Genomic DNA, 13,502 nt, shown 5'->3' with positions numbered 1-13,502 from the left:
TTTTATAATGGCTACAGTGTCAGAGACCAAACAGGGATAGTATTAAAATTTTCTCATGAAATCTCTATTTACCTCTGGCCAGCATGAGACTTCAGTGAAACATAGAAATATTGTGAAGAACCGACCCCCCAAGTTAGGGGGTCTTAACTTTTTTATGTCACGGGCCCCTTTGGCATCTGGTGAAGCCTAAGGACCCCTTCTCAGGACAATGTTTTAGTATACATAAAATAAAATCCATAGGGTTATAAAGAAAACCAATTATGTTACAATACAGCTTATCTATCTATTATCCAGTTATCGATTTTCCATCATCTATTGATCCATCCCTCTCCTGTCTGTCTGTCTGTCTATCTATCTATCTATCTATCTATCTATCTATCTATCTATCTATCTGTCCCTCTATCAATCCAATTCCCAGGCCCCAGATTAGGAACTCCTTCTAAGGTGATGTCAGGATAAGCCAACCCCATTTACTTTTTCTGACAGGATATCTAGATTTGATAGTTTATCTGTATTTCAGCAAGTCTTTTGACAGGTTCTCAATAATATTCTTGTGAACATGATGGTTCTAATCAGTCAATCTTATTTTTTTTAAGTCAGTGAAGGAAGAGATGACATTTAGCAGATTTGCTGATGTTATGAAGCTGAGGATAGCTAATACTTTGTAGAATTTTCAACAGAATTCAGGATAAAAAACTCGGTAAATTTATCAAGAAGAAATTTAATAGGAATAAATACAAAGTTTTATACTTGGGTTCACAAGGTCAATTACATAGCTACAAAATGGGGCTGAGTAGTGAGAAGCTCATTTTTAAAAAGACCGATGAGTTCCTAGGATCATAGACTGAGAACTGGAAGAGACCTTAGAGATTTTTTGGTCCAGTTCTTTCGTTTTATAGGTACAGAAATTGATACCTAGAGAAAGTGAAGCAACTTAGCCATGGTCACAGCTAGGAGGTTCGGTAGATAGAGAATTGGGTCTAGAGTCAGGAAGTCCTGGGTTCAAATCCTGACTCAGATACTTTACTAGCTGTGTGACCTTGATCTTAACCTCTATCTGCCTTAGTTTATTCAATTGTAAAATGAGGCTAATAATGAGGATCAAATGGGTTCATATTTGTAAAATGCTCTTAGCACAGTGTCTGGTACTACATAGTATGCACTTAACAAGTGCTTATTTCCTTCCTGCCTTCACACAGCTGGTAAGTGGAAGAGCCAGGGGCTTTAACTCTGTGAGAGCAGAGGGGGAGCTTCTCCTCCTCTGGGAGAGAAGATTGATTGTGGGGCTTTCTTAAACAGAGGTTGAAGCCAGCTAGACCCAAGCTCTGACTTGGCTAAGGTGTGGGGATGGAGTCTTGACCCTGGCTTAATGAGCTTGTCCCTTGCCCAGCTGTAGCCTAAGCCCACCCTCTCAACCATCCATCTGGACCTCTCAGTTTTCCCAGAGGTGGGCCAAGCCACCTGCAGCACTGACGACCAACTCAGGACCTAGCAGTGTACTGGGAAGGACCCTTCCCCTCCCTAACACAAGACTGATCTGTGGAGAGGCATGAAAAGAAAACTTTCTCTGATGGAAGGTTGTGCTTTCTAGGGAAATCCCTGCCTGCCCAGCTCTGGGCACCTTATCTTTCCTCTGAGGTTAGAGTTTACCTGGCAAAGAGGCACGAATGCTTTGTATGTGGGGTTGAGGTGGGTGGGTTGGCAGGAAAGAAAAGTCGGAAGTGTTATAGGCCCCCTCTGGACATGGTCGGGGGCAGGGTGGCACCTCAGGAATCCGGGAATCCTCCAAGGGGCTGAGCTGTTCCAGGGTTGATGGCAGGAAATGCTATTGAAGACCTAGGAATTCTCCTTGTCTCTCAAAACCACCTGCCATATGAGGAGTGAGGGACACCTAGAAGGTGAAGGCAGAGCAGGGCACTGGGCCCTCAGCCTGCTGGAGGGTTAGTTGTGATTTCCAGGGGATGCTTTGGCCTCTTTCATCCTGGAGACTTTTTCAAGTCTGAATCCTTCTTCAAACATTACTAGTATCCAGGGCTGTTGTCAGTCATCCTGACATGTCTTGCCACTGGACTCCAAATGACTCTGGAGGAGAGAGTGAGTCTAATGACTTTGCACAGCCCTACCTCACTTGAATTCAATTCCCTTGCAAGTCAAGGCAGCACCCTCTGGATGTCATCGGTTCTCTTCAAGAATGAAGGAAGAACCACAATAACAACAGCAACTAGTTTCTTGGACAAATCATTTACATTCTCTTGGCTCAGTTTCCTAGTCTGTAAAATGGGGATATCAGAAGCGCCGTCCTCACAGAATTATTATGAAGCTCAAATAAGTTAACACATGTAAAACGCTTTGCGAACCTTAAAGTACCATATAAATACTAGGTATCAGAATGTCTTCCTGCCTCTCCACCCCCTTAGCAACTTCAAACCACCTTCTCAATACACAACAAAAAAAAACTGGGGTCTAATTTATCCTATCAGAGTAACTCTGGGTCTCCTCCTATGTAAAATGAGGTAGTTAGACAAGATCATCTCTAAGGTCTCTCAGTTGATGAGATCTGGGCTCCATTTGACTCCACCTTGGCTTCATCTTGGATTCATTTAAAGTTGAATGAAGCTTCCTCACAGTCTATGAGCCAGAGACACTAGTCCTCTTGCTCTAAGCCTGCCTGTCCTCCAAGACTGGAATGCTTTCCACCTTCACCTCTGCCTCCTGGTTTCCTTAAAGCTCAGCTCAAATCCTGCCATCTGGAGGAAGCCTTTCTGGGTCATCCACCCACCTTCCTGCTAGTACCTTCCCCTGACTTTACTTTCTATTTTCTCTCTCACTGACTGTTGTCTACATATCCCTTCTTCCCCCAACATAAGAAAAAGTCTCTTGTAGAAGATGGCATTTGAGTAATATAACCTTTCTTAAGTCATGGAACCTCTCTCAAACTCAATTCTCTCATCTATAAAATGGTGATCATTAGAATACTTGGACTTCTTACCTCACAAAATTGTTAAAAGGGTTTTAATGTACATGATTGTATAATGTTACATAAACTATTTGTAATCATCCTCATCATTTTATTTTCATCTTTTTTGAGGAGTTTACATATAAAGTCCTGAGACATATGACTATCCTGCTGTCATTCTTTTCTATATGATGTTCTGAGGACCATTGCAAAAGGAGAAAAAATAAATACTTTTTGGAACAGACTGAAAGTTCCAAAGCTTGTGTTATGGAGGCTTAGTGGAAGCATTTTCAGGACAATTTTTCACTATCAGACTGGGATGACAGTGATAACATGTATTTTGTTCTGTTCTTAAATGATTTTGGTTTCTTTTTGTTAAATCTCTAGGTTTTGAAAATTTTTCATTCAATGTAGCTTGGAGATTATGAATATTTGTTATGGTGACATCTATCATAAAATAGATTTCCTTAATTTTTTATGGTTCAACGTTATGTTCTGTTGCTTATGGGCAGCATTTCTGCCTTTGATAATGGTCTAGTTCCAATACAGTTTATTTGTCAAATTTTCAAGGATGTTTTGTGGTCTGTATTTATAGTGCAGGAATCTGTTTTACGTTAGCTTATGAAATGTACTGAAATTGTGATAGAAATAATTTTAACTATCAGGTTGTCTCTTGCTAGATATTTGACAGGTGTTAAATTTTTACAGCCTGAAGTGATGTGTTGCACAGCTTCAACTGTTTTCTTGCATAATCTGCACTGATCATTAAGTTGTGGTTTCTTAAAGATAACTTGACAGTAATTTCTGGTGGCAAAGAGCTGATCCTGCATTGCCATCATAAATAGGCAATTGACACCCATGTGACATCAGTCTTAACATGTATTTACAGAACTGTGAAATGGACCATAATATATTTGTAAAGCATCCTAAAAACATTCAATATTAACAAAACATAGATCCAAGAAGCCTAAAGCAGCTATAGAAAGATTAGCATTTCTTTATCAAAAAGGAGGAAAAAAATCCGACAGCCATCTCAGAGTACATGACAAGCAGGCCAAAAATTTACAGAAATACTTTTGGAACAAGCAAATATCACCTCACCAAACAATAATAAAGGCTAACAAAAGGTAGTCACTACTGGATTTGTCAAATGTAATAAAAAATGGTTTACTTCCACACAAAGTCATATGCAACAACTAAGATCCAAGAGCAGAATCCAACTTCACACCCCTCCCTTCAAAATATCCAAATTAACTCAATCAACAAACCGGTGACAAAGAAGTGACTAATGATTGTGTTGTGTATCTTGTGTGGATAAGACAAAGATATTTGTTTCAGTTTGATTTTCAGATCCAAGTTTGAAGCTCTTGATTTCTATGTTTACTTTGATGTGCATTAATTTTGGACTTATCCAGTCCAAAAATGGTATTAGGATAGAATTGGAAAAAGATTCCGCAAGATGAATGAACTGTTTAAATGTGCTTCTCACTGGAGCCATGCAGTTAATTTATCCTTAGCTTGATATCATCTATGGTTCCACTGTCTCTTTAATGTGGAAGCCATACTTAGTCCCACTTAATAGAACTGATAATGGAATTAAAGCTAGGCAGAACCAACATGGGTTTAGACTGCCTGCATTTTATAGCAATTGCTTTTCACAGTATTGTTTTGGTGGTGCATTTTAAATAGAAAAGTTTTCTATGTGGACACCAATGTGGGACATGAATAAGTTATGAGTACAGAATAGAGTCAAAGGCTTTTCAACAATATCTAAAGGCAATATACACGTTACTCCACTTTCAGGCAACTTATTTCAGTAATTATCAAACTAATAATAATCAATCTACAAGAATTTATTTAGCATCTACTATATGCCAGGGATTGTGTTAGGAGCTAAGGGCACAAATACAAAAAAAAAATGAAACTAACCCTATGCTCATGGAGATTATATTCTAATGTGATAGAAAGAGCAATAAATTGTTTTTTACACCCTTACGACTTTTTAGTGCATCCTTTTTGTTCCTCAGCTATTACTTTATTTTATTATGTTTACACATTTTTTATTGATACAAGCATGAATGACTTGAATAAAGTACTGTGGCCCATAGCTGGCACTTATTAAATGTCTGTTGGTTGATTGACACATAATTGGCTAATATTTTGAGGAGCTATTAGTGTTCTCACCTTTTGGCAGTAGATATGTGCCATTAAGGAAGGTAGGATAAGGCTTGTATGTGCAGGAAAGCTGATGATGAAATGCTTTTCTAGTGATTCATATGCCAATAATTATTAATCTTGTTGCCCCAGTATTTATTTTCTTCCTTTTTAGTTTTGAAGAGAAGCTAGAGTGTCAGTCACTTTCCTGACATAATCATTTTGTCATTTATTATACTAATGGTGTACAAACATCATCAAATGTAGTATCAATATTGGTAATATATTAGTAATGGCAGTGGTTGTGCTGGTAGCAGTAACCCAGATGTATGATTTCATTGGCATAAGAAGTTCTCAATTTAAAAATTCCTTCTGTTAATGCCTAGTGGCAATTACCCTGTAACTTATTGCTGCAGAGAGTTGCCTGGGGTTACTGAGAAGTTAAATGACTTGCCTGTGGTCATACAACTAGTATGAGTGAGAGGGGAGACTTGAACTCAGGTCTTCCTAATTCTGAAATCTGCCCTCTATTTATGATACGCTGCTGCTGCCGCCACAAGAGGGTAATCACTCAAGGTGAACGTGAAATTCTGTGTTGGTAAAAAGAATTTTGAACAGGTTATTTCTCCCTCTTTAATAAAGTTTTAATGATACATTTGTAAACTTTTAATGGTGACTATGAAGGGTTTATGGGATATCTGGGTAGGGTATCACAGTTTTGAGTTTGGAAGAAATTGGGTTTGCACTATATTATCTTACTGGGTGATCTTATATAATTCCCATGGATTCAATTATCAACTCTACACAGATGATTCCTAGATCTGTCTATCAAGTACTTTTCTCTTTCCCAAGCTCTAGTCCCATGTCACCAGTTGTCCATTGGATATCTCAAACTATAGATCCCATACGCATCTTAAACTGTAAGTCCAACAGTGAATTCATTATATTTCCCTTTTCCAAACTGACTTACTACTGTAGAGGGTACCATCATCTTCCCAGTCATCTCATCCTGAAACCTTGGTTTCATCTTGGATTTGTCATTCTCATCCCATAGATCAAATCCATTGCCAAAACATGGTGTTTCTGCCTCTACAATATCTCTTGTACATGACTCCTTCTCTCTACTCATACAATTCAAGTTCAGGCCCTTATCACTTGACTCAGTTCAAATCCTGCCATTTTGGAAAGGCCTTTCTGACCACGCCCCCGATGCCCCGCCCCTCTCCTTCCTTCTCCTACCCTCTAAGATGCTAGTTATTGCCTTCCTTTTACTATGTGTATATCTTAGATGTGCCTAATTATTTATAATGCTGGGCACAAAGGAAGCACTTTATACAAATTTATTGACTCACCAATCTTTGACCTAACAGAATTACTCCCTTCACAGCTTATTCCTGTGTTGATCTTCATCTCAAATAAGCTTGCAAGTCTCTTCCTTTTGAGAGAATAGCTTCTTATGAGGGCACAGGGCCAATTGATCACAACCAAGTCATTAAGGGATTTAACAAGGTGTGAAGCTGACTGCTTTAGCTTGGTAAAGCCCTTGTCCAAATAATTTTCAAGTCTACCACTGTCCACTGATTTCACTGCTCTCTTGGGTACACTGTACTCTACTTACAATTCTAATTTTGCTAATTATAGTGTGAATTTTAAAATTAATTTTTAATCGTGGGGTGTGTGTGTATGTGTGTGTATGTGTGTGTGTGTGTGTGTGTGTGTGTGTGTGTGTGTGTGTATGTGTGTGTATCTTCAGAGAGTTGCCTGGGGTCACTGAGAAGTTAGGTGCCTTGCCCATGGTCATATACCCAGCGTAACTCAGAAAAGAGACTTGAACTCCTGTCTTTCTAATTTTGAGATCCACCCTCTATTCACTATGATATGATATGACATGATGATGATGCAGCAAAAATCAGCAAAATTAGGAGCTGTTCAGAATTAGAATGGGCTCTCCAGCTGAGGCTGGACATCTATTTCTCAGCAATGTTGTAGAAGGTATTCTTGGTCAGGTGTGGTTTGGGGTTGAAATAAGATTTTCTCAACCTAAGACCAGCATTCTATCCACTGCGCCACTTTAGGACAGAGAGATAGCCTGCAGAGTTTAACTTACTTGATTATCAAAGTTCTACTTCTCCAATTACAATGTTAAAATGATTAGGGGTAGAAGCACTGGTGGGTTTTTAACCCAGTTAGAAAAACTTTGAGTATGAGCCTAGCTATATCATGTGAGGATATGCCCGGCTACATTTGGTGAGGTTTGCCTTCTGACGATTGTCCGGAGGATAATTTATCTTTTCAGCCCTGGCAAATCGTGAAGATTGTCTGCTGAGGTATAGAGGGTTGCGTTCTGCATTGGTGGAGGGAGGACTGTTATTAACGAAATCAGGGATCCTTGAAGGATTATCCACGTCTTCTCTATGTAGGATTGCAGGCTAGTTAAAATGGATAGAACCTGTCAAGTTTTCCATGACTAGGCTTGGTTTTTTTCTATTTTTCTGCATGGAAGAACCACAAAAGCAGTTTTATATAGTGTTAGCTTTCAATAGGAAGCAGAAACTTACAAAAATAAGAGCTAACATTTATATATCACTTACTATGTGCCGGGCATTGTGGTAAATCCTTTAAAATTGTTATCTCAGTTGATCCTGACAACAACCCTGGGAGGTAGGTGCTATTATTGTCTCCATTTTACAGATGAGGAAGTTAAGGCAAAGAAAGGTTAAGTGATTTTCCCAAGGTCACACAGCGAGGAAGTGTCTCAGACGGGATCTGAACTTAAGTCTTTCTGACTCAAAGCCCTGGTGCTCTATCTACTGCACCACCTAGGTGCCTAAATATGTTACAAATATGTTTCTGTTCAGCAGAACCTCAAGATACTGGATGATTTAATGGGGTACAGTAGTAAGAACGAAGAATTGATAAACATAGGATCTTCATAGGAGTTCAGCTTAAGCCTTACTTAACGCTGTGTGACCTTGGGCAAATCACTTAACTTCTCTGAGCCTCAGTTTACCCATGTGGAGAACAAAGATCTAGACTTATAAGGAAGACTTATCGGGCTCTTTATACATCTGGCTCTGTGATTCTGTGAACCAAACCACAACTTGAGGCCTCTGTAGAAGGATGTTAGAAGGTGAGGGAAAGAAAAGAAATGGATTTAATCCATGTTGTGAGAAATCTCCAGGACACTCAGACTGATGCTGTAATTGGTCTATCCTTGGCATTTTAATTTAGTAAAGGGGAGAGCTCTGGATATTAGTACTTTAGGGAAAGTGTTAAGATTTAAATTCCTTAATCTCATCTTTATCAAAATCCCCAGAGCCATCTAAGTTTTGAGAAGGCAAAGAAAGGGAAATTCACAAGGCACTGAATAGAGGTCATTACTGAGTCTGGTCTCCATGTTCCATTCTCTTAATATGCTGCTAAATTTAAGGAGCATGTGAAATTGTTAACTCCTGAGAAAACCAAATCCAACAGTAAGGTTTTACTATAGGGTGGTGATGGTCAGGATGGAGAGAGGAGAAAAGAGGATTCTTTAAAGCTTCTGCCAATGTGGATGCTGTCAACAAATTGCTGACTTTTTGGAAATTTCAGTATTTCCTTTTTTAAAGATATTTGAGTGAATTCTCCTACTTTAGAGACAGTAATGTAATTGTCAGTTAGGGTTCATTTTTGATACTTCTTTTCAGATACATAGTGGAACCTGTGTGTCTCAGATGGTGATTCATTTAACTTGAAATTATCTCCCCACTAAAAAATATAATATATATTTATATACATAGATAAATATATACGTGAATATGTATATGTCCCACTCTCTTAGATGTATGAATGTAAACCAGCAAATGGAAATACATTCTCTAATGTCAATTGCTTCTATCAGTATTCCATCATCTGGTCACAGGAGGTTAAGCAGCTAGAAAAATTCTATTTTCTTCATGCAACATGGATAACAGTAGATGATTTGGAGTATTGATGAAATAGAACTACTGCAAATTAGATGTTCCTCTCCCTCTCCCTTTCTCTCTGCCTTCTCATCTCTTAGAGATTATTCTCTTCAAGTTAAAATAATAATACTACATTGTTAAATTTGGAGATAGAAAAGATTTAATTTAGCAATCTTCCATTGAAATTTTTGAGGGTTTATTTTCTTTTAAGTGAATATGTCAAAGCATGAAAAATGATTCTGCTTAGGGTGGTAAAAAGCAGCCTGACACTGTGACACTGTTGGTGGAGCTGTGAATTGGTGCCACCTTTTTGGAAAGAAATATGGCTGTAGACAACAAAGACTATAAAGCTGTTCAAACCCTCTGTCCTAGCAATCCCCTCGATCATGATATTACTGACAGGAACATCCCCCGCCCCCGCCAAGACAAAACCAAATATCTACAGCAAGATTATTTGTAATGGCAAACAAAACAAAAACAAAAACATAAATGACCTGTGGGCCCAATGAACAGGGAATGGCTCTATAAATCATGATATGTAAAAGTAATATTATGCCATTAACAATATGAAGGACCGTGGCAAAACTTATATGAAGTGATACAGAGCAAAGAAAGCAGGATTAGAGTAGAATATAAGAACAATAGTGTTGAAAATAAAATTTGGAGAAATACACCGAAGGAATTTCAGAGGGGGAAATGGAAATACTCAGAATGTTTTCTTAATATTCTATTAATGCTCATATTATCAGGATAAAGCATTTGTGAAGCACATGCTTGGTGCTGAGCACTGTGATGCAAGGCTTGAATATACAGTGTCTATGATTTGCGTCATGTAGAAATTACTTCCCCGAATAGATTTTTACTCAACTCTGACCTAGTAGATAAAACCTAGAGAGTTGTTTGAGATGCATAGAGATTAAGTGACTTGCCCCAGGTAATACATACAAAAATGTCTAGGAAAGAATTTGAATTCAAGTTATAACGATTATAAGCCAAACATTCTACTATGCCATATTGTCTCTAAAGTTAATATAAGAATGGGAACTAGAACTATGATTTTATTGATGTAGGGGACTCCCCGATGAGGAAATTTCCTATGTGAATGAAGTATGGCACCCCCTTTGTAGCTTAGAGTCTTAAAGAGTTTCCTAGAACATTTAAAAGTTAAATGACTTGCCCAGGTTCACAGAGATAGTATGAGTCAGAGCAAGGATTTGAACTTAGTTCTTCCTGTCTCTGAGATCATATTCACTGTCATACTGCCTCTATTGTGTTAGTATACACTACATATAAATATAATATATATATGTATATAAAGTTACAGTTTCATTTGTGATCATTCAACATTTTTTCCTTTTGTGTTTGAATGTTAATTTTGGGTGACAGTCACTAAGTTTAGAACAAATAATATTTGAGGAGTGGGGGGAGAAGGAACTATTATTTTTCCAAATATCTTTAAATTATATTTAATGATATTAGGGAGATTTTGACCATACTTATGCATCCCTCAAAACATGGTATGAATCATTGGGCTCAAACAACAGTGTGGGCCATGGCGCCAGCAGCAGTCTTTATCACTATTACTTTCTTGTTCATGATTTATTCTGTGTCAAAGATCAAAGGTACATCACCCAGTCTTTCAAAGTACTTGGAACACTGGGGATGAGGAAAGCTTTACAGAACATGAAAAAGATGTAGTTCCTGCCCTCAAGAAGTTTATAGTCTAAATGAGTTGTGTAGGATCAAGAGCCTAAGAGTAAATTGTTCTTATGTATAGGCTTGTGTAATATTTGTTAACAGGTAAAGCAAAGAAGATAGAGCCCTTTATGAGAGAGTGTCAGTTTAGTACTCCACTCCAACCTTTTATGAAAGCAAAAAACTAGAAATAAAGTGGATGCCCATCATTTGGGGAATGGGGAAATGCATTGTGGCATATGAATGAAATGGAATATTAATGAACAATGAGAAACAAGGAGTATAAGATTTTTTTTAAAATGGGAGAACAGGGTGAACTCATACAGAAATAAACTCTTAGAACTATATGTTTAATGACATAAATAAAAACATCAAAAGGCCACCGGATACAGATTATTTTGAAATTAATTAAATTAATTATTTTGAAATTAAATTGAAATAAGCCATGTTGATCCTAGAGAATAAATTATGAAATTATACTTTCCTCTTCATGTTAGAAGGACCATGGGTATAAAATATTGCATATGTTATGAAATGAGGTTGTTTTATTGGTCAGCTTTTGCTTAATTATATTTCTTTGTTACAAGAGGGCTCAGGGTACACAGGCAGTGTGGTTTGGGAAATGACTATGTTATAAATAAAAAAAGAACTTCCCTCTATGTTCTGAATCAGCAGAGCAAGTTGGACAAGAATCCTAGCTTCTCATTGTGTTTTACATTTATAGAAAGCTTTCAATGAATTATTTCATTAGCTCCTCAAAATATCCTTTATATGGTGTTTGGTTGATAAGTTTTGTTTTTGTTTTTGGTCAGGACTCCTGACTTCATCAGTGTAGGGAATTCCTGGTGAGTAACCTGTCTACCAACATAGATTGACAACGATTCTAAAACTGATAATCTTAGTGGGTTGCCTGGACTACTAAAACTCAAATGACTTGTCCAAGGACACAAAGCTAGTATGTATCAGAGGTTAATCTTGAACCCCCGTCTTCCTAACCCTGAGGACAACTCTCTTTCCCTTACTCCCTATGGCTTCTCTGTAAGATTCCCATTTTACAGAAAAGGCAAAATTGCGGACTGTTATGCCTCCCCTGTTCCTAAAGACTTTTGTCCCTGACTCTTGTCTCTCTCATGAGCAGCTCAAAGTCGACATAGTGGTAAGTCCTATTTCAGCCCATTTGCCTTCTGAGGAAGGACTCAGGAGCTACAAGACTGGTGACTCTAATGTCTGCATGCTCCCAAAGCTGAAGAGGCCAGACCAATAAAGAACCCCAACATTTCCCAGCACAGAGTAGCTTGTACTTACATAATTTGCTGCAAGATCTGGATGCAGATAGTCAATCCCTGTAAGAAGGGAATGAAAGCACAGAAATCAGAGGTTAATGCCTTCAGAATGTCTTCCTAGCATCACCACACTAGCTATTGCCTCTGATTTTCTTCTCCACATCACCCACCTCCTTGACCCCACTACATGCACTGCAAATTATTGTGAAGATTGCAAGTCAGACTTATGCCATGTCAGCTACCTGCCTCAGAGGTATCCCAATAATACCTTAAATTGAGATATACTGGCAAGTAAACATCAGTGTCAGTCAGGAGAGACAGGCTAGATATGAGTATGTCCTAGTCTAGGTTAGGGCTAAAGGACTGCATTCATAACACAGATGTCAAAGTTTATGACCAATGATTCAGTAAAACCCCTTCCTGGGATAGAGTTGTAGAAATTACATTTTACATTTAACTTAAATTTACATACAATTTAAGTCTTAAGTCTCTTACAAATTCTTATATTTTCATTGCAGCCTTCAGTATAACAGTCATAGATAAGATAATCTTATCAGAATAGGACCTTTCTCTCAGAGATTGGGAGGTAGTGTTGGTGGAAACAAGATATATACACGGGAACAGCCAGAATTAGGAATGCAGAGCTCACCAGCTTCTGAATAGACCTTACATGTTCTGTGGCATGCCCAAGAATGATCATGGTGGATCAAGGGTGACTGTATGTCACAGCCTTGCATATGTTCTGGCTGTATCTTTTGTTTTAGTATCACAAAATTAGCAATGTTCCTTGTAAGCCTGAGCTTAAAACCAAGTGGACCACTGCAAGCTTGGTGGGGATGGGGGCTTCGAGGGAGTGGGAGTGGGGAGGGATGCATAACTACTGCTTAAAAGAGGGTTCCTGGGGGCAGGGAGGGAGAGAGGGATTTATTTTGTTTATATTGGGGAAAAATAAAATACTAAAAGATAAAAAATAAAATAAAATGTGACACCCTCCCATCCTGCCCTGTCCCCTCCCACCCCAACCCAGAGGGTTCCTTATAATGACCTGGAGAAGAGGGTCATCAGGAAAGTGCCTTGTGGTCTCTAACAGAAGTTTGGTTTTGAGCATATGATATTGGTAGCAACTAAGTGGAACAGTGGAGAGAACACTGTAGGTGGAATTAGGGAGTGGGGAAGATGCATATTTTGTATACATGTAGTTATTTGCATATTGTCTCCTCCATTAGATTTTGAGCTCCTTGAGAGCAGGGGACTGTTTTTGCCTGTCTTTGTGTTTCCAGTGCTTAGCACAACACCCGATACATAGTGAGCACTTAATAAATGCTTGTTGACTAATTGACTAATTGAAATACATGAAAAAAATTATATTTAATGTTCCATACCTGTGGAAAGGTATAGGCTGGGAGTCAGGAAGATCTGAATTCATATTTGGCGTCAGGCATTTACTAGCCATATGACCCTGGATAAGTC

The 13,502-nt window shown here is 38.3% G+C and overlaps 1 protein-coding gene across 1 annotated transcript in view; it reads right to left on the bottom strand.

The window, feature by feature from the left end:
* PCSK2 (proprotein convertase subtilisin/kexin type 2) overlaps positions 1-13,502 on the bottom strand; it is a 341,220-nt gene that overhangs the window by 151,180 nt on the left and 176,538 nt on the right. Inside the window, exon 5 of the mRNA XM_036750726.1 lies at positions 12,055-12,092. Coding sequence (XP_036606621.1) covers positions 12,055-12,092 — 38 coding nt within the window. The remainder of the gene's footprint in view (positions 1-12,054; positions 12,093-13,502) is intronic.

The sequence above is a fragment of the Trichosurus vulpecula genome, chromosome 3 (assembly GCF_011100635.1).
Source record: "Trichosurus vulpecula isolate mTriVul1 chromosome 3, mTriVul1.pri, whole genome shotgun sequence".
Taxonomy (NCBI): Eukaryota; Metazoa; Chordata; class Mammalia; order Diprotodontia; family Phalangeridae; genus Trichosurus; species Trichosurus vulpecula.
The sequence above is the reverse complement of the archived record's forward strand: the minus strand, read 5'-3'. Positions and strand labels throughout refer to the sequence as shown.